The sequence below is a fragment of the Grampus griseus genome (assembly GCF_964374135.1).
Source record: "Grampus griseus genome assembly, chromosome: 1".
NCBI lineage: Eukaryota > Metazoa > Chordata > Mammalia > Artiodactyla > Delphinidae > Grampus > Grampus griseus.
The window spans coordinates 58682192-58707610 of record NC_139017.1 but is presented as its reverse complement, the minus strand read 5'-3'; the positions used below and the strand labels follow the sequence as shown (position 1 = coordinate 58707610).

Genomic DNA, 25419 nt, shown 5'->3' with positions numbered 1-25419 from the left:
ACAGTACCTCACGCATAGGGCTTAATTATATTAAAATGTGCCTTTTTGGTGACTGGCAAGACACTATGAGATCTCTATTGTGTTGCTGTTAGAACTCTCCACAGTGCAGCCTTGGGTTTCTACAGCACTTCATCTTAAAGAATTTTAGACAGGGGCCCGTCGAGGTACAATGGAGGGTATTTGAGTGATGTCATCTTGTGTGATAGTCAATAACATTTTCCCCAGCCAATAATCAACCAGTGCCGCCCACCCCCCCCAAAGACACCTACCTTTTGGCTGTCTCCCACCTCCATCTGAGTTCTTGACGTACTGAGGAATTCTTCCCAGAGATTGAAGGAAGCCCTGTTAATTCCTCAGTTCCAGTTCTGCAGGCTCTGCTGCCATCAGTACAAAAGTTCTTCCCACCACTTTTCTCAAGAGATCAGTGGGGCTCTGGGTTGCCTAATGTCTGGTGCCCCAGTATCCCTGCGGTGAGGCTGTTGCCTCTTGATGTTCATTACATATTTATATACAGCAGAGAGTCGTCCTAGGCCCATCCACCCTAGGCCACAGCAAAGCAGGGTGGGTTCTGCTTTAATAAAATCCCGTGTAAGAAAATCTGTAGTAATGAATTAGAATGAGTTCCTTTGCAACATAAAATTGTTACTTTTAAATACCAAGGTCTCCTAGTACATCAACTGTTTATTGCTTTTAACTAGACTGTAAGCTTCTTACGGATGGGCTTTTCTAATTTATTTTTCCAAAGTGCCTAGTGAGGGATTTTGCCTATAGTAGATGCGGTGTTTGTTGAATTGAACTGGATACATCAATCAGGCCAGCAGGAAATTTTATAACCCACCTGTCATGGGTCAGGCTTTGTGATCAGTAGTAGAAACATGAAAACATGGCACAGTGATAAGACTTAATTTTATAATATAAATAAAGTAAAATGAGTACTCAGAAGAGAGAACAGTTAATTCTACCTGGCAGCAAAAGGAGGCAAAAAGGGAGAAAATAATTAGACTTGGATTATATACAATGCATAGAATTTCTTGAAAGAGGAAAATCTAGGGGAAGGGCATTTTAGTAGAGGAAAAGAGCAGATACAAAGCCTTGAAGGCACAAAAGAACATGGCATTTTCAAGCAAGTAAAAGGAGTTCAATGTGGTAGTTGTAATCCAGGATTTGAATATGTAGGCACACAGGGATAGGAGGGATGGGGCTGGATAACAGGCTAGAGGACCAGTGCACGCACGATGTTAATGGGTTTGCACTTGGTTCTGTAGGTCAAAGGGGACCACTGGAAATTTTGAAGTCAGGTAGAGATTCTGGATGATGGGTTGATGATGCAGAAGGACCAGAGAGACAAGAGGCAGAGCAGCAAGTCATTTTGCCATCACAGGAGAGCAAGTGCCTGTAAACAGTGACTACACTGTGTGAGAAGGGCTGTAACAGCAGGGTGCACAAGGGCGGGAGGAACAGCAAGGAATGAGTGAGAATCGGTTCTTGAAGGTTTCAGGGAAGTGTTTACAGGGAGATATTGTTTGAGCTGAGACTTGAAGAGTAGGTGTATACCAGGCTGACAAGGTGACAAAATGGCATTCTGTGGAGGAGGAAATAGTATGTGCAGAGTCACAGGGACATAAACAATAATTGTCTAGTCAGAGAGCAGGAAATTGTTTACTAGAATAAAGCTTCTGGGGCAGCCTGTGGTCTGCTTCGGAAATAAGGCTGGAAGATCAGGAGATCTTCCTTGACTGAAGGACTTAGACCTGACACTTCAGTTGGAGTCATTGAAGGTTTTTTAAAGAGCAAAGCCCTGGTCTGCTCTGCTTTGTGAACGATCCCTCTAAGGCAGCGTGGAGGATAGGTGAGAGCAGGGGGAAGTTGAGGCAGGGAGACTGGGTGGATGGCTGTTGCCATAGTCCAGGGGTGAGATGATAGACCAAGGTAGGGATGCAGAGGATGGAGCAAGAGAAATTTGGGGCACAAAATGAAAAAAGATTTAACGGCATTGGTGGGGGGGGGGTGGCTTATGAAAGAGAGGGAAGAGATAGACATGATGGCGTATGGGGGCTTGAGGAACCAAGTAGACGGCAGTGCCATTCGCTGGGCAGTGGAAATGGTAGGGAGAGCAGGGTTGGAAAGAGGATGCAGAGCCCAGTTTTGGATATCGCATTTGAGTGCCTGAGGGCCATTCGGGTGGCGGATCTGGGCGCTGCTCAGACCTGGTATGGGCTGGAGGAAGAAATGTGTAAGTGTGGGAAGTAGACTCGTGTTGAAAGGGTACTAACGTGAATAGAAAATCTCCAGGTAGCAAGGGACAGGGGATCCAGAGGCCACCTGCCACCCTGCAATCACTCCCTCCCAGCTATTGCCAACACACCCACTCAGGGGACCTGCTCCCAGAAAAGATGTGTGCCGCCATAGACCACATCTTTTCCCATGTTCCTGAGAATGGCAATTGCAAAGGCTCCACTGGACCCAGAGATTGAATAGTGAATTGTCTAGGGGCTGTAACCTCACTGGATGTGTGTGTTGATTCCAGCTCCCCTCCTTAGTAGCTGCTTGACCCTGGACATGCCCTATAGCCTCTCTAACGCACTGTTTCTGTGGGAGCTGCCTCATCAGGCTGTCATCGTTAAATGATATGCCCAGGTGTGAGACACGTAAGACACCTGATATGTCAGGTGTAAGGTGCCTGACAGGTAATTACACTTATTCATAAGTGTTAACTATCACTATAAGGTTAATCTCTTTGAGACTTATTTTCCTTATCTATAAAGTGGGTAGTTACTGTACAGACTCATAGATTTATTGTAAGGAAGCAAATATTTAAAATAATGTATGTGTAAAACACTTAGCACGTTGTCAGCCATAATAGATGCCTTTCATTGCTATCAATAATAAATATTAACACAGACTGTAAGAAAATTCCAAAGTATTCATACATTTGGTCGGCAGCTTGCTTTGCTTTCTTGCTTTCCCACATCTGTTCTGTTTCCATGTGAAAGGTCCCTCTTCTTACTACCATTTTATCCTCTCCACCAAAACCAAACAAACACCCCCAAAACCTCCCTTCTTAGCCCTGTCCCCAGCTACTTGGAAGTGTTTCTTATCCCTCAGCTTTCGTATTTTCTCCCTAAGCTTCCATTTATAACCTTACCCCAAGGACTGCAGGACTGGGGAGAGCCTTCTGGTGTGACAATATCTTCTACTTGTATAGAGCAGACGTTCCTTGTTTTCCTCCTTCCAAGCCCTGGACTCTCACCCACAGAGTAGGTGAGAGGTAGTTTGAACCCCAGGAGTGGAGAAGCTGGTTGGTGAGAGCGTCCTCTGTGGAAAGCCATGGGAAGTGCAGGGAGTTCCAGCGTAGGGTAAAAGCATTCCCACCACCCTTGGGCAAGAGGTTGGAGCCCTGCCAGGCGAGTAGAGGGGGACAGTGCCCTCCTTTATGATTTCTCTTGTGGCCTGGCCCAGGAGGCATGCAGAAGACTTGCTCACAGCTGACGATTGTTGACTCTGAGGACCACCAGTGGCCCAGTCCCCTCTGACACCAGGCGATGACATGGTGTTCCATGAGGGTGAAAGTCACTGAGCTCACGCACTAGTCGCATTTCCCACCTGGGCTGGGTTTGCCAGCTGCCTCCCCTGTTTTCCAGGTTGAGCAGCAAAAGGCCGAAATGGCCCTTCACTACCGAGATTTTTCCCATCAAGTGTCTTGCTTTTGCCTTATTTTCAGTGGGCTCTCCCCGAAGTCCTGTGAATAAGACCACCTTGACATTGATCAGCATCACCAGCTGTGTGATCGGCCTTGTGTGTTCCTCTCACGTCAGCTGCCCTCTCGTTGTCAAAATCACCCTGCACGTCCCCGAGCACCTGATCGCTGATGGTAAGTCCACCTCTGAGGATGCCACCTCTGCCCCTCCCCCGAGGAGAATGTTTCAGGGTGGGCAGGGAAAATATAGACAAGCCAGGGAGCCCTGTTACCTATTAGTGAGGAAAAAATAAACCTGGATAAGAAAGACTTAGGACAAAGTTAGATCGTCCACTGATGAAATCAGAAAGCAGGTTAAAAAAAAAAAAAAGAACAGATCACCTCCTCCTTTCTATGCCCATTTCCCATTTCTGTTTGTTTTTAATTAAGCACCTGTCTTTGTGGATAAATGCAGGGCATACTGGCTATAGGTACATAGACACCAAGATTCTCTTAGCCTTTGAATGGGGAAAAGCTAAGTGGAGTAGTAGAATGTTTAAGCGTTAGCCACGTTTCCGTTTGATATGCCTGGTGAGAAATTCCTAATTGCAGTAACTTGCTATGAGCCTAGAACTCTGAAGCAATAATTTACTTTCATCCAGGGGGATCCTGATATAATGAGGGAATAATATACATTCTGAGAGTCCCTGAATTAGTTAAGCCCAGAGCACCTAATTGACTTGTTAATGTCTGTTCTCTTGGTTGCCGTAAGGCTGAAAACAGGTGGGGACTGTCTGGAGTGTTAGAGGGCCTGCTATTTATTTTCATGGCAACTGAAGACAGGCAGCAGGTCTCCGTTCCTTGGACGACTGCCAGGGTCTGATGGAGCCGTGCCACGGCCATCACAGAGCTGCTCTGTCCCTGCATCCCTTGGGTCCACACTAGTAGACATGGGATGGGACAAGGCAGCAGGGGATGATATGGCGGGAGATCCAAGTGTTGGCCGAGTCTCCATCCGCTGATCCCTTGCTCTGTGACTCGTGGCGGGCCAGGATTGGTAGAAGTAATGACCTCGGGTGGGGGCTAATCTGCAGAGCATCGCTCAGCCTGTCTTCAGTAATGTGTGTGTGTGCTGTGGGCACACACGGGCATGCCTCCTCTCTCTCCCCCTGCAGGGAGCCGCTTCATCTTGCTGGAGGGGAGCCAGCTGGATGCCAGCGACTGGCTGAACCCTGCCCAAGTGGTTCTCTTCTCTCAGCAGAACTCCAGTGGGCCCTGGGCCATGGACCTTTGTGCCCGGCGGCTCCTGGACCCCTGTGAACACCAGTGTGACCCCGAAACCGGTAGGCTGGAGCACCGGGCAGAGGGTAACTGTCAGAGTTCATGCCTCTTGCAACTACCCCTCAAAATCCAGGCCATCCTTCCCAACTGACCCATTACCCCTGGGAGCCGAGACTGTGCAAGCTGGCAGCATGTGGGTGAGCCCCTGAGCTCGCTGGCTTAAAATGTGAGGTCATCTTCTGGCAGAAGCCTTGGAAGCCTCCTAACTGTAGCCCCAAGCCAGACAGATCAGCTCGCTGTGACCTCCACAGCCCATGTGCCCTCCAGTCAGGGGATGTCAGCCAAGGGGGCTAAACTTTTATGCATGTTTATTGTAGAAAATATGGGGGGCTTCCCTGGTGGCGCAGTGGTTAGGAATCCGCCTGCCAATGCAGGGGACATGGGTTTGAGCCCTGGTTCGGGAAGATCCCACATGCTGCAGAGCAGCTAGGCCCGTGCGCCACAACTATTGAGCCTGCACTCTAGAGCCCGTGCACCTAAAGCCGGTGCTCCACAATGAGAGAGGCCACCGCAATGAGAGGGCCGCACATGGCAATGAAGAGTAGCCCCCACTCACCGCAACTAAAAAAAAAAGCCCACGTGCAGCAACGAAGACCCAGTGCAGCCAAAAATAAATAAATTAATTAATTTTAAAAAAATGGGAAAATTAGAAAAGCTTATAGAAGAAAATGATAATCATCTATAATTCTATCTCCTGCAGAAATAATTTAAAAAATTTAATGTCTTTCCTCCCTTCCGATCTTTTATCTATGCCTGATTCTTAGAGGCTTGTGAGCACACCAAGTCCAGTAGAGTTTTCTTGATTTTTTTCACTTAACATTCTATCATGGGAATTTTCCAGAACCACTAAATAATCCTCAATAACGTAATTCTAATGGCCATTTGGTGTTCCACTGTATGTCTATATCATAGCTCCTATTTAAATAGTCCCCTATTATTTGACATGTAAGACGCATTAAATTTTAAATTTTTATGAACACTACTAAAATGAATATCTTTCCACGTAAATGTAGGGCATGTTTGAAGTTATTTTATTCAGATAAGTCTCAGAAGAGAGATTACTGGGTGAAAGGGTATAGCCATCTTTCAGGCTGTTATATTATCTAGGGGGGCTGGGGCTGCTCTGAGAGAAGGGGTTTGAATTCATACACAGCATGTACTGGGGTGCTCTCAGTGCTTCTTGAGCTCCAAGGAGTATGGATCCTTCATCCCAGGTTGCTTTGCCCTTTCATTGTAGAACGGGTTCCTCTATGGTAGTCTTTATAAAGACCTATTTCCAGTAGGTTCAGTACCACAGATAGCTCCTTCCCAGAGGAGTGGTAAGATGCCTAAGAAGCAAGGAAGGGGAGGTACTGATGTCTAAGATCCCCAAGTGAAACATTGGTGGAGTCTAGGGCCAGCTTTTCCAGCTCTCTGTACCTCACTTACAGCCCCCCTCCTCCACACACACTCTCTCTCTCTCTCTCTCTCTCTCTCTCTCTCTCTCTCTCTCTCTCTCTCCCCCCCTCCCCCTCTCCCCCTCTCCCCCTCTCCCCCTCTCCCCCTCTCCCCCTCTCCCCCTCTCCCCCTCTCCCCCTCTCCCCCTCTCTCTCTCTCTCTCTCACACACACACACACACACACACACACAGATGCATCATTTTAAGGTGCCGGGGTAGAAGGATATTAGTAGAGGTTGACTCCAAGAGATCTAGCTGTTACTTGTGTTACAGTCCATTGCTGTAGCTCTCTGGGGGAGTAACAGGTAACTGCAACATCAAAAGTTCACCTTCATAGGTCTAAAAGTTGTTGTTACGTGGGCCCATCACAGAGATTCTAGGTCCCCCTATGAAGGAGAAAGTACAGCATTTTAAACATATGATGTCTAAGACTGTGCTTACTTGCTGCTCCTCCCACGCTGTCAGGCAAACACCAAACTAGACAGATGGGCCGTGCACCATGCCCAAAAGCCAGTGGGCTCGGGAGAGAAAAGCAGGCTCGTCTCAGAGGTGGGGCCTCTCCATGCAACTGAGCTAGTCTCTGGTCCCCTCTGACTTGGATTACCTGGACCACCTCACTTGTTAAACTCGCTTCTGAGAGAAGCGTGATCTCCGGAGGGCCTTGGAAGCTTCACCTGAGGTCTTTAAAGAACAGGAAGCACTTTGAATTACAGGTGGAAAGAGGGATTGGTGTTTTAAGCTTGGAGGGTCTTAGAGATAAACTCCTCCTTCCTTTAGGTCAATGCTCAAATTCCCCAAGAAGTTACACGACTTGCCCGAAGCCCCACAGCTACCTAAGGCAGAGTCGGTGTTCTGTCTACCATGAAAACAGAGCAGAAGTGGGATTGTAAAGGGTTGCTTAATTCCCCCGGACAGGTCAGAGCCAACGTATTTGTCACTGTGACACTATTCAAGCAATCACCGTTGCTAAGCATCACTGTTTCCTGAGCCAGAAGCTGAAGAACCTGCTTGTCCATAGCAAAGCTCCCATCACCTCTTCAATCCCTCCTGGATGTCTCATTTCTAATCCTTACTGAAAATGACTTTGGGAAGCCCCTCCCCTGCTAGTGGCTTCCCAGTGTCTGTGACAATTAATGAATTTCCAACTGGAAAGCCAGGGAGAGAGGTTAAAAATAAGAACCCACCACAGAACTAAGGTGCGACATCTTCATTCCGGGGTAGCCGCTGAGAAATGATACTGCAGGGACTTCCATTTTCATTAATGCTGGGGTTGGAAACCCTCCCCCTTCCTGCCCTGCTTCTGTCTGTGCCTGGGATGATGTGGCCATCCCACGTGCTCGTCAGTAAGAAACTTTATCGCCTCCCACACTCCATCCTAAAGCCTTTCTCCAAAGAGCTGAGTGTGGGCATTGGCTGCAAGTCAAGTCGACGTTATTTTTGCAGTCCTCCAGCTAACTCACTTGGAAATGTCATGGTGTTGGGACATGTGCTTTCCCAGCCATGCCGAGGGGTCTGCCCACATGGTTGGGTGGAACTGTGCAAGTGCACGTGTATACTTTTTCACACATGCAAACAAACACACAAACAGGCACTCAGTCACTGCAAAGGAGCACCCTCCAGTGCCTGAAGCTCTCCTCAGGCATCCTTCCAACGTGTTTCAAACTTAAGTGTGTGTTTACTCGTCACCTGCACAGAGGTCCAGAGTACCAGGTATGGTAGGAGGCTAAATGGGCCCCCGAAGATGTTCACGACCTAATCCCCAGAACCTGTGAAAATGTCACGTTACCTGGCAAAGAGGAATTCAAGTTGCATATGGTATTAAGGTTGCTAGACAACTGATCTTAAAATAAGGGGAGTATCTGGATTAACCAGGTGGGCCCAATGTAATCACAAGGGTGCTTAACAGTGGAAGAGAGGGGCAGAAGAGGCCAGAGTGATACGACATGAAAAGGACTCCACCAGCCATTGCTGGATTTGAAGGTTGAGGAACCAGTGAATGTGGGCATCCTCCAGAAGGTGGAAAAGGCAAGGAAACAGATTCTCCCCTCAAGTCTCCAGAAAGGAACATAGCGCTACAGACATCTTGTTTTTAGCCCAGTGAGACTCATATCAGATTTCTGACCAGCAGAACTGCAAGATAATATATTTCTGTTGTTTTAAACCACTGAGTTTGTGATAATTTTTTATGGCAGCTATAGAAAACTAACACACTAGGGAAGGAGAAAAAGGACAGAAGAAAAATAAGCATTGTTATGCCCTCTTTATATCAATCACCCTGGCACAGTTTATAGAAGGTGGCTGCCCAGACCTTCTGCAGATGTGTCAGGAATCTACGGAAGGACTGGAGCTGGAAGAGACTTGAGACCATTTTCCACTCCAGCCTCCCTTTTGCATTCTAGCAACCTGCTATCTGGGAGGGACGTAATGTACCTAAAGCCCTTAGCCCGGAAGCCCTCTGCCAACTGCACACTGACATCCTCTCTCAGATCATCCTAGGTTAGTAACCCTGGGTGTGTCTCTGGTCACGTGGGGCTAACAGCAAACCACTGAAATTGTAATGCTTAATGCCCGGATGGATCCAGCCAGGGGTTGACTTTTCCTGTACTTTCTAAGGGTTTTTGTGGTGGTTGTATGTTGGCTTGTTTTCTGAGGGCAACACAGACTAACTGGCCTCAGCAACTTCTCTTTCTTCTGCATTCCTGGCCTTTATTCCGCCATATGGGCAGCTGTGGAGGCTTCACACACCTGCTTGATTTCACAGCCCCCTTCAGTTCTGGCCACAGACCCTCACTGCCCTTTTCAAGATATGTAGCTTTTATGAGTCTGCAAGGAGCATGCACTTCCAAGCTAAATCAAGTTTTAATCACCATCCAAGATGGTCACTGAAATTCCTTCTGTCCCAGATCTTTCCATAGGCTGGTCCCAACCATGAAGAAATGTGTAAAATCTGGTGAGGGGCATTGGATCAGTTTTCCAGACTCACTCTAGCCCTCCTCCCCTTTCCTTACTCTGAATAAGGGCCTCTCTCTCTCCCTCTAGTCTTCCCTGGTTTTTAGAACCTAGTTAGGTGGGGTAGCACAGCTCCCATTTTGTTCCTGCCACCTGGATTGCCCACTCATCCCAAACTCTCTTTTGTGGCTCAATTAAAGCACCTCCCTTCAAGGTGTACTTTTGGCCTATTTCCCTCTGTCTGCCCTCCCGGAGTCGTGTGGGGTTGTTTGACTCTGAGCCTACCTCTTGCCTGGTGTCTGCCCAGGAGAGGAGACCAGGCAATTAGATATTATTCAAGCCCAGATGTCTGACAAAGATTTCCCTTTTTGGATGAAGCGTACCCAATTGACTTTAATAAAAGTCAACTGCTACCTGAAGGATGGAGGTGATCAGGACTTTCGGCCTTGATCTGTAGTTATGTCACGAAGAACTTGTGGTGAGCCCAGTCATGTCTGAGGAGCCCTAGCTTCAAGGTCTTTCTTCAATTGTTCGAAGAGATTTGTGCCCCATCCATCTATGGAATGGGAAATGACTGGAAGGCACTGCGTGTCAGCATCTGCCTTCAGGGTACCAAGCACAGATCCAGTGTAGGCATCTCCAGGCCCTGCACAGATCATCTCTTGGGTGGGCTTCTACTCTCTGGCAGCGTAGTTGTCTGTGAGTGCCTCCTGCAGGGCACGCTCCATCCCAGTTGGGCACTTCTCTGTGGCCGTGACACGTCTCTCTGTTGGATTCCTATGAACACCACCACAGAGTCGGCACGTCATGTGTTCCCTGCCATCTGTCACAGCAGATGCAGAGACTGTAACACTTCTAGCTTAGGAGGGCATCCAACACCCTTGTGGGGTCTTTAAAATTCACAGCTAACAGTCAGAGCCTGTGCTTGCACGAAACCCCTCTTAAAGTCAAGATTTAGCAGTTGGTTGCCATAGCAACTTCCCTCATCAAGTCTGAACTCCTTTCAACGTAGATGGCCAGACTGGTTTTGAGGAGGAATACAGAAGAGGGAAGTTTGGTGAGTTCCGGAAATGAGGATGATTTAAGAGACGAATTTTGGAAATCCTCAAACTCTAACATGATATGTTTGAAAAATGTCTCTGTTGCTCTGACTCCAGGCTGCGTATAACATTATATGGAGGAAAGCTTTACTTGTTGTCGGTAGTGTGTCCCCACATAGTAATGAATGATGGAAATCTCATCAGGGGATAATGACTGTGAAGGCAATTTGAGAAAGGTAAACGTGCTCTACAAATGGTAGATATTGCCAGCATTAGGAAAATCAAGCTCTGCTCGAGCTCTGAGTTGTTACTGCATTTATTTTTACATGTGTTGTGGTAACTAGATATCAGGTGTGGAAGGTGGACTACCTTTTTTGTCAAAGCCATCCAGTTAAGAACATTGTAAGAGTCAGACTGATGGGTTTGACAACCTCTTGAGATTCCTTCCTGTTTTGTAATATCATATCCATGCCTAATGTCCACAAGGAAATTGAAAGATGATCTCCTTAAGGGCGAATCATTTCTGGGTCCTTGACCCATTAGTTGGCTTGATATTGGCACCTTGGGGAGAGGTGGTGGTGATGGTATCTATAAATTTGGGACACACTCTTTAATTAATTTGTTTATTTTCCATTACACAGTATTTATAAAAGGTCTCCTCAAATATAGGAAAAACTAGCTTGTTCCTGCTCTTGTGCAGCTTATAGCCTAGAGTCCATGCTTTCTTTGGAATTGATACGGTATGAAGCCTGGCTCCTGGTACTTCGCTTCTTTTGCCCTCCTCTGGTCCTTGCCCTCGTTATCTTTCCTTCTATCAGAGAAACAGCCTTCACCTGAAAGCCTTATCATCAGCTACCGAATTTTCCGCTGTGTTTTCCTATGTTCGACTCCCAGCTCCCAGACCGCTCCTAGATACAGCTCAGCACCACTGAAGCCAATAAGTTTCACCCTATTGTGAATCTAGCCTGCAAGGAAGCTTGAGTTTGTCATCCAGGAGGCAAAATACTGATCTAACACTCCCTGTGGATCCCTCACAAACTAAGTTACTCATTTTTACTCCACTCCTCAGCACCTTGACTGAGCAGGTGTTGGAGAGGAAGACGAGTGTTATCTGTTAGTGAGACCCTGATGGACAGTAGCTTATAGGTCAGTCTCAACAAGAACGGATGCACAAGAACGGATCCTAACAAAAACTTCTTGCTCAGAGCCTACCCAGTCCTTGCCCCCATAACTGTGAGGCCCCTTCACTTCATTTTTACTGTTTTTTATCTTTGAAAAGAGAAAATAGCTCTCAAAGCTATTATTCCATCTATATCCTTTTTGAGTGTTTCTTCCCAGGAAGATAAAGAAACCTTATCCTTTGTCTCCCTAGGGTCTGGCACCTTTGTAACTTCCAAAATTTAGGAAGTCATACTCTGTTCTTTAACTACCTGTAAATTAAATAACCAGCCAGTGAAAAAGACAGTACCGGTGCTTCAGTGGAACTGGTTTCAGCAGCTTAGGGATATGTAGCATCGCCTAAGGAATTATTAATATAAGGAAGCAGTTACAATTTTCTTCAAAGTCAGACTAAGTAGAGCAATGCTGCTTAATCTTTTGGGGGTCTTGGATTTGCTTATAAATCTGATGAAAGTTATGGAGGCCTGCTGAGGAAAGATGCACATACACATATGTAGTTTCACATACGACTCCAGAGGGGTCGTGGACCTCTTGGTACACTGTTGAAGTAAGTAATGATAATGAAACATAGTGATAGCCTAAACAAACATAGATGATTCTTCTGTTTATCAGCACCAAGGTAATGAGCCATTTTCACTTAAAAATAAAAACCCAGAGTTCTTATAAAACTGTGATAGGTATAAGTGGCCTCCTCTAAATACAGCGGTTGTTCTTGGGCTAGCAGCATGGCCTGGTTGGGGAAAAAAGGTCTGGAGTCAGACAGACATAGGTTCAAATATTAACTCTGCCATTTAAATCTGCCTCTAGATCCCTTAATTCTTCTTAGCCTCGATTTCCCTCATCAGGATAGCATGGCTAATCATATGTACTTTTCAAATTTCTTAGAAACATTTGATGAAATAACTCACTTATGTGGTCTTCAAACATGTGTTGATCATCTAATATGTGTCTTGCAGTATACTGGCCACTGAGAAAATAACAATGAAGGAGTCCCTTTGCTCAAGGAGTTCTTGGACTTTGTGTCTGCAGAGCACATGTAATAGGTGCTTTGTAAACGTTAGTGTCCTCAACTAGTGAAAGTTATCACGTAGTGACAATGGAGAGATTGGTGGTGTGTTCCTTCATGTGGGCAGTGGAGATGGGCATGTATGGCATAATAGGATTTATGGTCTCATCCGTGCCAGTGTTAGTTTGATGTGATCATTTCATATTAATTTTCTCCAACACAGACATGTTAATCAATTTCTTCTTGTTTCTTTTTCTTCTTCCTCACCCTGCTTCTAAGGGGAATGCCTCTGCTACGAGGGTTACATGAAGGATCCAGTGCACAAGCATCTTTGCATTCGGAATGAATGGGGAACCAACCAAGGGTAAGTGAGGGGACGGCGAGTTAGCCAGTTCCCGGACGTCACCGCTCCCTCACGCAGACGTGACGTGGAGCAATTGTGTGGAGAGGGACAGAGCTAAAGGGTGGTTCTATTCTGAACAGCAAACGGATGAACGTGTCACTGTGTGTTTCCATGTTTACACCATCCCAGTGGTGTCCATCTCATCTTCCTCTCCATTTATGAGTTCAGAGGTGATGCCTCTGACTCGCAGCCCCAAGCCTCCAGCTGGGGTCTGGGAATCAAGCTGTCCCTCTCTTCCTTTTCACACCACCATCAGCCACGAGGATTCCACAGATAGAACTTAGCTGATGATTTTGTTGGAGACACGTGAAGTCGCACACACTCCAGTGTAGCTCTCCCAGAGCTCAACGAGCTTTGCAAGACTGATATGAGTGGAAACTTGTTTTCACCAGTACTGTCAGAGGGTGAAATGCAACGACTCAGGGAGTGCTTGGCATTGAGTCAAAGGATTTTCACCTGATCTCCAATTACCATTTCTTGTAAGATCTTTGCTTTTCCCCAAGCACAGACAACTGGGATAAAATAGTTACCTTGTCTATTGCTTTATATTTTATTCATTTTACTTTTCTTGAATTTTTTTCATGGTGAAAAAATATGCATAAGATAAAAATGATCATTTTCACCATTCTTAGGTGTACAGTTCAGTGGCATTAAGCACATTCACATTGTTGTGCCACCATCACCACTATCCATCTTCTATTGCCTTTTTTTTGTTTTTTTGCGGTACGCGGGCCTCTCACTGTTGTGGCCTCTCCCGTTGCAGAGCACAGGCTCCGGACGCGCAGGCTCAGTGGCCATGGCTCACAGGCCCAGCCGCTCTGCGGCATGTGGGATCTTTCCAGACCGGGACACGAACCCGCGTCCCCTGCATCGGCAGGCGGACTCTCAACCACTGCACCACCAGGGAAGCCCTTCTATTGCCTTTTAAAAGCAACTTCCTACTTTGTTTTGGGTGCTGAGAGATTACTTTCTGCCTTGGCTGGGTTGTGGAGGAGGGTGTGAGAAGACAGGGATCAATGAACGCTAACTAATAATAGCAATCAATGGGACAGGGGAAACTAGAAAGAAATCAAGGCAAAAGCCACCTTGGGGCTTCCCTGGTGGTGCAGTGGTTGAGAGTCTGCCTGCCAATGCAGGGGACATGGGTTCGTGCCCCGGTCTGGGAAGATCCCACATGCCGTGGAGCGGCTGGGCCTGTGAGCCATGGCCGCTGAGCCTGCGCTCCGCAATGGGAGAGGCCACAACAGTGAGTGGCCCGCGTACCGAAAAAAAAAAAAAAAAAAGCCATCTCGGAGTGATTGCTTAGACTGCAGAGTGGAAATGTGTTTGTAGCCTGGCAAGGTGGAGAAAAGAAATCACCGTCCCTTCCCACGGCACCAAGGAGGACTCCTAGCCCTGAGTTCGATGCTCAACCTCCTCTCTATGATTCGGAGGAGCCCAAGCCTAGAATACTGAATGTGGTTCTGGACTCTCAAAGCAATAAATATGGAGAAAAATGGGTGAGAGTTTGGAGAAGAGCAATAAAAATGATTGAAGAGCCCAAAGGCGTGATTTATGATGAAGGGGAAGAGGAACCCCACTCAGAGAACTTGACCAGCTGATAACTAGGTCATGGAATGATAGATGCCTGTAGATGTTCGAAGAGGGCAGATGTGCTGGAACAGGTTGAAGTTGAGGGATAAGGACAAGAGAGAATGAAGTTAAGGAAAGGAAATCTGAGTCACAGGTCAGAAAACTTGGGGGAAGTCAAAACGCCATGAAATTTTTCTGTTAGTGAAAATGAAGGATGGCTCTGTTGTTCCACTGAATTTGTGATCTTATCAGGGAGGCAGTCCACAAAGTGTAGAGGAAGATGTTTGGAGAAGGGTAAATGCATATGAGGTGGCCGGTTGTTGAAAGATTGGTGGGAAGGGCAGAGAACTTGGCTTATAGATGCCAAGTGGAGTTTGAATAAAGAGTGCCATTTGCTATGGTTATGTAAAGTCAGTTCAGTCCCCTTACGCTCTGCCCTCTGACATGTTTGCATAGTTGCCAAGGAGCCAAGATTTTAGCTTACGTGCTGGCCGAAAATCTCAGTTGACTGTGATTCATATTGAGTAAAATATTGGAAAAGGTGATGGATAACCAGCTCTCTGTCTCTTAGCCTGCATACCTGATGCTGAAGTAAACAATGACAAAAAATCATTTCACTTTTGTGCCCTGAATGATCCAGGCTGGCTCTCTGCAGTGATTGGATTTGGTGGCTAATCGCTCAAGCCTCCACATCCCTTGCCTTGTAGACAGATCATGTGACGATGGGCCTGACTTCACTGGGTAATTGCACAAGGCTTCATCATTCCCTCTGGCTGTGTGTAGAGACAGTCTTGGATGTAGACAAGAGCCTCCAGGGAAATGGTGGAGGCCCCACGTTGGTGTCATTTAAAATAAGACAGGCTAGAGCCCTGAGTTAGAGACTGACAGGAACATTAGCCCCAGGAAACAGACAAGGAGACCTAATCTATCATTTCCATCTCTAATTTCCATTATTCTCTGATCATCACTGTCTATAAGGTCTCATTTTGGACACTAATAAAATAATGGAGCAACTGTTAGGAGGGGAAAAAAAGTGACTGTCATGAGAATAATGGAACCAGGAGTGATAAGCAGCATGTTTACATGTATATAAAAAAGTGCCAGACAAAGGACTGCATCTTCCTCATAAAATGACAAGATAAATGAAAAGTAGAACATTCATACATCTTGATTTAAATCAGGGATCGGATGCCACGTTTCTTTAAATGATTCTTACAAAATTAATGAAAATTGATTTGAACGTGAAGACTGTCACTTGAAAAGTACAGATTGCTAACTAATGACACGTACTGGGGTATTATGGAAAAATCAGTGGCAGGCCTGATCTTCCTGAATGTTTTATTTAATGGTCCGGGAGGGAGAGGTGAACAGCTTGTGTGGGTGTTTATGTTTGTCACTTAGTATTCTATATTGCATACATTAAAGTAGCTGAGCATGCTTTTGAAGTCGAGCAACACAATCCTAGGCCAGTGAAAGTTAAAGTGAATTCCCTTGTGAAAATCTAGGTTAATGTGCCAGGACAGAAGTATCAACAAGCAGTCGTGACTTTCAGACAAGGAAGAAAATTGGTCAAGGACATTAATACAAAAAATTACAAATGGATGATTCTGGGAGACAGAGGAGTTATACCTGCAGCTTTATCCAGACTCTGCTTTGTGCTTCAGTTTACCTGGACCTGTATGTGTGCGTGTGTGTGTGATGTGTGTGTGTGTATGTGTACATGAGTGAGCTGGTTTATTTATAGAAATCCTCTCCCCACCCTACTCCTTCATCTACTCTCTCACTCATTCATGTTTTCAGCAGATATTCACTGTATTACCCATCGTGGCCCAGGATAAAGTAGGTTGCTAATTATAAGAAGAAGATGTTATCTCTGCTCTGGAAGAACTAATAGTCTAGAATAGATAGATGGGCACCTAACAAGAAAATTACAATGAATTCTAAAACCTATTAAAATAAAGGTTTGAGCAAAGTTCAGTGGGATTACAGTTTGACTCATGTGACATCTAAGGATCTGGAATAGGATTTCATGAGGAAGTTAGATCTTGAACTGTTCTATTTAACAGGTCACGAAGGTAATTCTAGGCAGAAAGAACAGCATATGCCAAAGCATGGAGGCTTAAGAAGCATGGTTTTTCCAGGAATGGCAAACAAATAACTCAGTGTAGCTCACGGATGCAGTTTTTTTTTTGTTTTTTGTTTTTGTGGTGCGCGGGCCTCTCACTGTTGTGGCCTCTCCCATTGCGGAACACAGGCTCCGGACGTGCAGGCTCAGCGGCCATGGCTCACGGGCCTAGCCGCTCCACGGCATGTGGGATCCTCCCGGACCGGGGCACAAACCCGTGTCCTCTGCATCAGCAGGCGGACTCTCAACCGCCATGCCACCAGGGAAGCCCACAGGTGCAGTTTATAGAGACAGGAGAAGAGGCTGATAAGGTGGGTAGAGACTAGATCTTAAAGAGCTCTTGCTTACTAAGGCTTTGAACCTTAAAGCTCCATGTGTACACCCCTAGAATTTGTCAGCAGGAGGTGTCTGTATATGTGGAGGGCTGTTCCGTCACTACACATTATTTTTCTGGACCCTTCAAAAGAAATTAAAACGATCCTAAAAAGAAAACAAAAACCAACACAAACGCACAAAAAAACCCCTCTCAAGACTAAGGTTTTATTTATCTGGATCCTGCGAATAAAGCAGCCTTAAAATTATCCTGTAGATAAAAGTTTTGAAGACCAGACAGCAAAGAGTGACAGAAAATTGGGGACCATAGGTACAAGACATGTGAATCGAGGGGGTTGCAGCCATTTTTGGTGACTCTGGTTTTGCCAGAAATGCCCAAGGAGAAGTGAGGCTAGTTGAGAAATTCGTGTGTGAATCTTGGTGATAAAGCCAGCCACTGTAGTTTACCCAGGTGACAGGATTCAGGGTGGCAGGTTGTAAAATCACTGAACTCATTACAAAAGAGGCTCTGATTCACTAAAAGTAAAAATAGCTTCAAAAAGATTTAAACAAAGTCATGGATGACAGACTTCTAATGAGTTATTAAAAGAACATAGGATGCTTGAGGTTACATCCTTGGTCTTTGAGGTTGGCAACAAAATCAATCATTGCCTGCCCCAGCACCCTTGGTGACCCAGGTGCCCAGCAGAGGACCCGGGATGGCAGGATCCCACCCTAGTGCAGGGCTTCACCACATCTCTGTCTAACCTGTGTGAATCCACAGCTGCTCAGTCTCCCAACCCTGTGGCTTCATAGACACAGCCAGGGACTGTTAGTGTCTCTATGTGATATTTGTCTGCTAGGACAACAAGGACAAATTAAAAAATTTCACAGATAAGAAATGAAACCAATAAATGAGGGTGGAGGAGGCAAGAGAGATGATTTACATGAAAATATTAGAAGAGAAAAAACAAGTTTATTTAGCTACTTTGGAGATTATTAAGAAAGGCTCTAATAATGTTTTTTGTTAAATTAAGAGTATACCCAGTGGCCTCTAGATACATTTTTCAGAACACCACAGTCAGATTAAATTCATGCATTTGAAGATTCCCGGTAAATAATAGACTGATTTCTTATTCTGGCATCTCAGATACAGAGGGCAATACCAAGGAGATTCCCCACTAGAGAACATTACTAGATTTCAGTGCTGAAGAATGGTGATAGAGTGATAATTTATGAGATGGGAAAAGACCAGCTGTGGAAATGAACAGGTGTTCTTCCAAGGTTTTAGAAGCTGTTGTCAGGAATAATCCTGCTCATCAGAGCACTTGTTTCACTGCCTGCTCACGAGGCAACATACTTACCTACTTACCATGACATCCCCCCCAGACTAGTACATGTGTGTGCTTGTGCCTGCGCATGCACGCACACACACACTCACACACTCGTACGTAGCCCGTGCCACCTTAATATGGCCTTTCCATTGTCCCAGGTTTGTACTGTGCTTTCTCTTTCTACAGCTCATCCCTGCTACTCACCCTCCCAGGGATCCCTGCTTAGAGATTCTAAATCTGTATAAGGAACAAACGCCCCACACCATAGAATCCAGTTTCCTTTTCAAGCCAAGAATGGGGACCATGTTTGTCATGGTTGGCCTCAGCCCCTCGGTCTTGCTCCAAAGCGTCCTTGACAGAAGGTAATTTTATTAGGATCTGTCTGAATGATGCCATCCTAAACATTTCCATAGAGACCACTCACAGAAAAATGACCACAGCCCACTAGAGAGGATGCCTTTGCCTCTGAGTTCTAGGTGTTAGCAGAGACCAACCTGCACTGATGATTCCAAAGGATCTAAAACCCATTCTCACCTTCTGGCCACCTAAAGCTGAGCCAGAACAGTCTCTCAGCTGTCTGACCATCACAGTGCAAATGCTGAACCATTGTATGGCAGTGACTAGAATGCTAGGGGGTAGCTCTGATTCCCAGCCCAGGTCTTGGGCAGTGTCTGGCCTTCTTTGACCTTCCCAGTGTCTCGTCAGAAGTGGCTCAGATGGAGTCAGACAGTCCTGCGTGACATTTGACATTTCCTGACTTTCATTTGTCCATTTCTAGCTCATCGTCTGGCTTTTATTTCCCCACCCCCATGCCTGTCTCTGTATCAGTGATGCCCTGTTCACCTTCCTCCAACCCCTCAGACAAGATTTGCAGGCCAGCCTGCTGCTGCTCTTTTATCTCTGGGCGCCCTCCTCCCCTTCCCTCCAGCCCCAACCTCGTTGTCTGTGCCCAGCTCCTGTCATTGCCATGCCAAGCACAAACGGGATTATCCTCCCATTAGCTCTCTTTTTATTGTCCTTTTTTCTCTTTGTGCGTGTGTGTGCGTGTGCATGCGTGTGTGACTCTTTCTAATTGTGTGCGTGCGTGTGTGACTCTAATTACCTCTCACTTATTCACTTATTCATAGGAAGGGTTTCCAGTGGTTTTATTTGGCCCTTTATTTCTCATTCTTCTTTTCTTCCCTCCCTTTTCCTTTGCTTCCATCTGCTCCACTTCCCCCAGGAGTCAGTGGAAATGTGGCTGTCCTTTCTCCCACCTATTTCAGTGTCAAACAGGTCATCTTAGCTCTTAGTATTAAACCTAAAGTTCCTAGTTCCTTCTCTCGCTAGAAACTCTGCTGTAACCTGATTCTAGCTGAAATATTGCCCTGTAGAAAGAAGGAGAACTGACCCCCTCTGGGTGAGCAGGCAGGAACTGAGTGGTTGAAAGTGGTCTCCACCTACCAGGACCTCCTCAGACGGGCTTAACGGGGTCAAGTCCCCTCAGTTGTCTTGGGGGACCCTGCACCTCATTCTTAGGGATTTTTCTCAAGTGGAAACATGTTTAATTTGACCCATTTTCACAAAAGGCGTGTGGTCAGTCAGCTGAGTACAGCCATATGCTTTGTACATTGCAGGTAGACATCTAGCACAAAGAGCAGCTGAGGGGTGAAACCTCGCCCCTGCAGGCCCAGGAAAGCAAACTCTGAGACGCAGGGGGCATTTGTCCTGATGCGCGCCTTTTTCTCATTTGCACAAATGCAGTTGAGGAGCTAGAGCTGCCCCTGGCCGGGGTTGTTTTAGATGATGCCCTTTGCTCCCCTTTTAGAGGCAACTGTAACCTTGGTTACTCAAGATGATAAGAGAGCAAAATACGCCTAATAATTGACTCCCTGATGCCAGTTCATGGAGCAAATACTTAAGAATCATCTGGGGAGCTAATACTGATTTCCGATTGCTACCCCAAGAGATATATTAATTTCATGGGTCTGGGAGAGGGCCCAGTCTTTGTACAGATGGAAAGCTCCCCCCAAATGCTTCTGCAGCCCAGCCAGACTTAAGAGGCCCTTCCTAAGCAAGGTGTGGAGTCCCCACATCCCCACCAGGAAGGCATCCTGTGGGGGTGCACCAGTGCACCATCCCCTCTGATGAAAAGGATGGGTTTGTAGACTAGTGGCTGAGTGCATCCTAAAGGATTCTTGTGTTTTACTGTTGGGGAAATAGAGGGCCAGAGAGGTGAAGAAACTTGCTCAAGGTCACATAGCTGGTGGCCAAGCTTTATAGTGACAGGTGGGTATTGGAGATAAATCAGTTGGGTAAATACTGATTTCAGAGAGAGCCAGTGTGATAAGCGTGTGACATTCTGGAAGTCATCAGCTGTGGATGAGAGGTGGGCATTCCCCACCTGCTTCTCTGCATCCTCCTCCCCAGGGCACCGAGGGGACTCAGCTTCATCCCACCCTTCCCCACACGACAAGTGTCTGCAGTCCCCCTACAGTACTACCTACCCCCTGGAGGAGAGTGAAACATCCACGGTGTTCTCTCTGACTAGTCCAGTCACGGTACCAAGAGACTCATTTTAAACAGTACCGGAGGCAGGAACACTCATATTTCCTCCAGTATGACCACCAGGGTGAAAAAATCAACCTCGATTTACCCTCCCATCTGCTCGAGAATGGAAGATAAATTGTTTCAATTTTATAGAAATGAATGTTTTATGTTTGGCCCAGGCTTTCCAGAGAGTGTCCTGAATTTATATATTCTACTGAATGCATGGATGTTTTCCACTAGGAATGCTCCCTGGACCTGCAGCTTCTTTGGGTTTCAGTCTAAGAATACTAGGGTTGAGAGTGCTGTCATCTTCCCTGGCTTTGGGCATCTTGGCTTTTATCTTTTTTTTTTTCTTTAAAGTAAATAGAAAAAAATCCACTCATTATCCCATGCTCAGAGAAAACTACCATTACCATTCTGTCATATTTCTTCCCAGTTTCTTTTTCTATGCATCAAAAGTTTTGCTTTCCACTGCCCCCCTTAATTTTTAATGCATTTTTGTTCTCTTTCGTTATTTAACAATGAGCATTCATTACTTTTGTAACCACAAAATTTGGGGGAAATTTCAGAAGGAAGCTTTAAAAGTGTCTTTGTTGTATATTATTTTTCTCAAAACGTTTTCTCTGGGGAAGTTATTCTTAATATCTATCTGAAAAGCCTCATTTGAAAACCTGGTTTTGGAGGAAAGAAGAAAGTGGCTCAGGGTCTAGCGTTCAGGTCAGATTCCTCTAATGTAAACATCTCTGTAAGTTTTTGTATAACAAAGGGCTGGATGAACACCAAGAAGTGACCCTCGAATTCAGCACAATATTTAATGCAGTACAACTTCAATGTCACTGAAGATTTTGAGCAGTCCTCAGATAATGCTGATTAATTACTGCCATTTATTAAGCGTATAATGCTGGGCTCAGTGTTGTTGTTGTTTTAATATCATCACTAATCTTGATAAAAAGCCTCCAAACTGGTTAAGAGGTGAGCAGTTAGTAGTGTTTATTCCACCTGCAGTTTCTGTGAAAACAATTTCAGTAAAAGTCATCTTAAGCTTTCTTCTTCCCAGATAAGTACTTTGAATTCTGCTTCGAACATTCACACTACAATTATTTTTTCCTAAGTTTCAACTTTATATAATCTCAGGAATTGGAGAGCAAACATTTTGTCACTGCATGTCTTGGTTTTTATTTTATCTTTTTTTTTTTAATAAAAGGAATGCATATAATTCGTAGAAAATCAAAAAAAAAAAAAAAAAAAAAAGAAAAGAAAGTCACCCACAGAGCAGTAAAAAAAAGACAATCCAAGCCACCTGAAGTGGCATCCCCTGGAGGGAACTCATTCTGAACTCTTTTGTTTGTTTAGGGATAATCTTTTTTTTAACAAAAATCACACTATATTGTTATATCTCTTGCTTTTTAAAATATATATATTCATATATACACATACGTATATATGTATGTATATGTAATGAGAAAGGTGCCTATTATTATGTGAGGCTCAGCAGTATGGTGACCAGGGTCACAGTGGTGAACAGAATTGCCTGATGCCAACATCTAGGCTCTTTTCATTAGACCATGACGCTACTCAACAATTGGAATAATCTTTTCCTTCCCTGGTACTCTTCTTCCCATCAAGTTTATTAACCTTTCCACACGGTTTTCCACACTGAGAGTAGCATGGTTGGCTTAAGGAGAGATAGCCTGGAAACCAGGCTTTCCAGCTGAGGTTGGCTTTTGGATCTAAGATCTTTGGATGGAGGAGAGTCCCCAGATTTCTGTTGTGTAGGACTGTGAAGGGAGGCCGTGGACAGCTGTTCAATGCCCCAGTGCTGCACTAGCCCAATTAGCCCCGGAGGTGGAGGATTTCCGTGTGGCTGCCCAGACCACAGTGCCCGGCATGGACTTCCTCCAATCCTGACGTACAAGCAGAGACTCCCTTGCTTATAACCAAATGAGCAATATGACTTTATTTATGTCTGTATTTATTTTTTTATTGGAGTATAGTTGATTCACAATATCATATTAGTTTCAGGTGCACAACATAGTGGTTCAATATTTTTATAGATTACACTCCATTCAGGGTTATTAGAAAACATTGCCATACATCCCTGTCTGTATAGTAGTTTGTACCTCTCAGTCCCCTACCCCTGTCTTGCTCCTACCCGCTTCCCTCTCCCAGCTGGTAACTAGTTTGTTCTGTACATCCGTGAGTCTGTTTAGGCCTTGTTATATTCCTTCCACATGAGACGGATGACTTTAAATGGAGCGAGTGCTCACCGTGGTGGGATGGTCACAAATGGGAACATATTCCACACTGAGAGAAGCCTACCTGGAGTTAAATTAACATCAAAGCCAGTGAGCCGTAGTACTTTGCCTGCCTGGTATTATAACACTCCCCACACTCTACCCTTCAGGGGCAGTAGTAATAGTCGTGATACTAATATAGTAATAATAATAGCTGACACATATAGTTCTTGGGGTGCATCAGCCAGCCCTCTAAGTTCTTTTCATGTACCAACAAATTTATTTCTCATTTCAACACTATGAGTAGAAACTATTGTTTTCCCCATTTTACTGGTGACCTGTTGAATATTGCAGCAATATTGAAAGTCTCATTGGCAAGAAAAGAGAATCTCGGTCCCTAAGGAGAACTTTCTGTTGCCAAACCCCTCAAGGGCTACTGTTCTGAGAGTCTCAAAATGAAAGCAGGGGAGAGGCTACCATTTGGCCTTGAGGCTCTGGGGACAGGGGATCCTTGAGTCGATGCCTTGATTAAAACAATGACAAGTATGTAGTCTGTAGTTAAGTATCTCTTCCAGAATGATGTAGAGTCCTAGGGAAAGTGACGTGTCACTAGAGGGACCTAGCTGGAGGCCTAAACACAGTAAACGCTCTAGGCTGGTAACTGTTGGGACCAGACACCTGTTACTGAGTAGCTCTGTGCTCTGGCCAGTGTAAAACCACAACTGTGGATTCAAATCAAGGTGGCCCATTGTAGCAGAGGCCATGGCACGCTCTTCACCGTGGACCCTATGCAGGCATTGCATTTGCCCATGTACTGGCACAAATGTGGGAGACTAAAACACCTAGGCAAGTCCTTGCTATTGGCAGAGATTCCAGAGCCTTTGCCCGATGGGTCAGGAGTGAGATCTTCACGTTTGAAGGATGGGGCCATCCATTTTATTCAGACTACTTGGCCTGGAAAGAAGGTAGTCTGGGATATGTTCACAGGTTCTTCTTTCCAGGTATAGTCTTAAATACTGTCAACCAGACTTCACTTAATAGCCTTGGTCAAATGATCTCATCTTAACCAGGAGGCTGGGGATACCTCACTTCCTAGAGAGTTTATGTTCACCTGCTCATATTTTTATCTGTATGGGAGGCAGCATAGCACAATGGGAAGAGCACAGAGTTGCAGACAGACAGGCTTGAGCTCAAATCTCATTTCTTCTACTAAAAGCCCTCAATTTTTGGCTAGCTTCATAACTTTTGAGGCTCAATTTCCTTTTCAGTAAAAATAAGAATGTTGCACTCAATAATGTTACATAAATATGTAAGCACTTAAATAAGTGATGGCATCAAGTATCCCACTGATGATGTTTTGCATTGGTCATAGCCTCATTGATGTTCTATGAACTGCCTGCAAATGATGAGATCTTAACATCAGTTCGGCAAGTTGGGTTTAGAGGAATCCACCTCTAGAATATAAATTCCACGAAGGCATAAACAATGTCTCTTATCTATCATTGCATTGTCAGACCCTAACACACTGCTTGGCACATAGTAGGTACTCAGTAAATATTTGTGAGATAAATAAAGGCATGTGGTCATCTTTGGGCAAGACATCCACAGACTTCTGCTTTCTGAACCTAACTGTATCTTTAGACTCTCTTATGAGAGTGGTGACTCACCTCCGTAATTTCAGGAAGTAGGAGTAAGAATATCAGCTGAATCGCTCACGGTTCTATACACTCAGAGCTGGGAGCCCACCTCAAGGTCATATCATCTCACCTGCCACCTGGTATAGGAATCCCTCCTACAGCCTTTCTAGCAGATGGCCACCTGAATGCTATCAGTGAAGAAGGCTATGTTCTTGGAAAAGGCAGCTCATACCGTTGTTGTAATGCAGATTCTTAGACAGCTATCCTTCAGGCTGAACCAAAATATGTTTTCCTGTAACTTCGATCCGTGTGGTCAGCTCTGTCCTTTGGAACAATAAAGAATATGTTGATTTCTTTCTTCTATGCTCAGGACTGCTAGCTTATATGGTGCCTTTGTGTGGATTAGAAAAATGTGCTTATCTGTTGCAGAGTGTGGGGTGGATGGATGCCTGTGAACAACTGGGACCACCATATATGGTCTGGCTACACGTTCATGTTGTCCCATGTATTAGCTATCCCTGCTATTTCGTGTTATCTGTGAATTTAATTAACATAGCTTCAGTGACCTTCTTCAGGTAACTGATGAAATTGTTAAAGAGAACACCACCAAGCCCTGCTCCCATCAGAGACTTTCTTGCAGGTTG

The 25419-nt window shown here is 45.3% G+C and overlaps 1 protein-coding gene across 2 annotated transcripts in view; it reads left to right on the top strand.

The window, feature by feature from the left end:
• Positions 1-25419, top strand: part of ASTN1 (astrotactin 1) — a gene marked incomplete at its 5' end in the record, with an annotated part of 320320 nt that overhangs the window by 152395 nt on the left and 142506 nt on the right. The window contains 3 exons of one of the 2 annotated variants that reach the window (XM_082675767.1): positions 3722-3871; positions 4852-5019; positions 12909-12993. In XM_082675767.1, coding sequence (XP_082531893.1) covers positions 3722-3871; positions 4852-5019; positions 12909-12993 — 403 coding nt within the window. Of the gene's footprint in view, positions 1-3721; positions 3872-4851; positions 5044-12908; positions 12994-25419 lie in introns of both variants that reach the window. The other variant, XM_082675766.1, reaches the window with a different exon arrangement.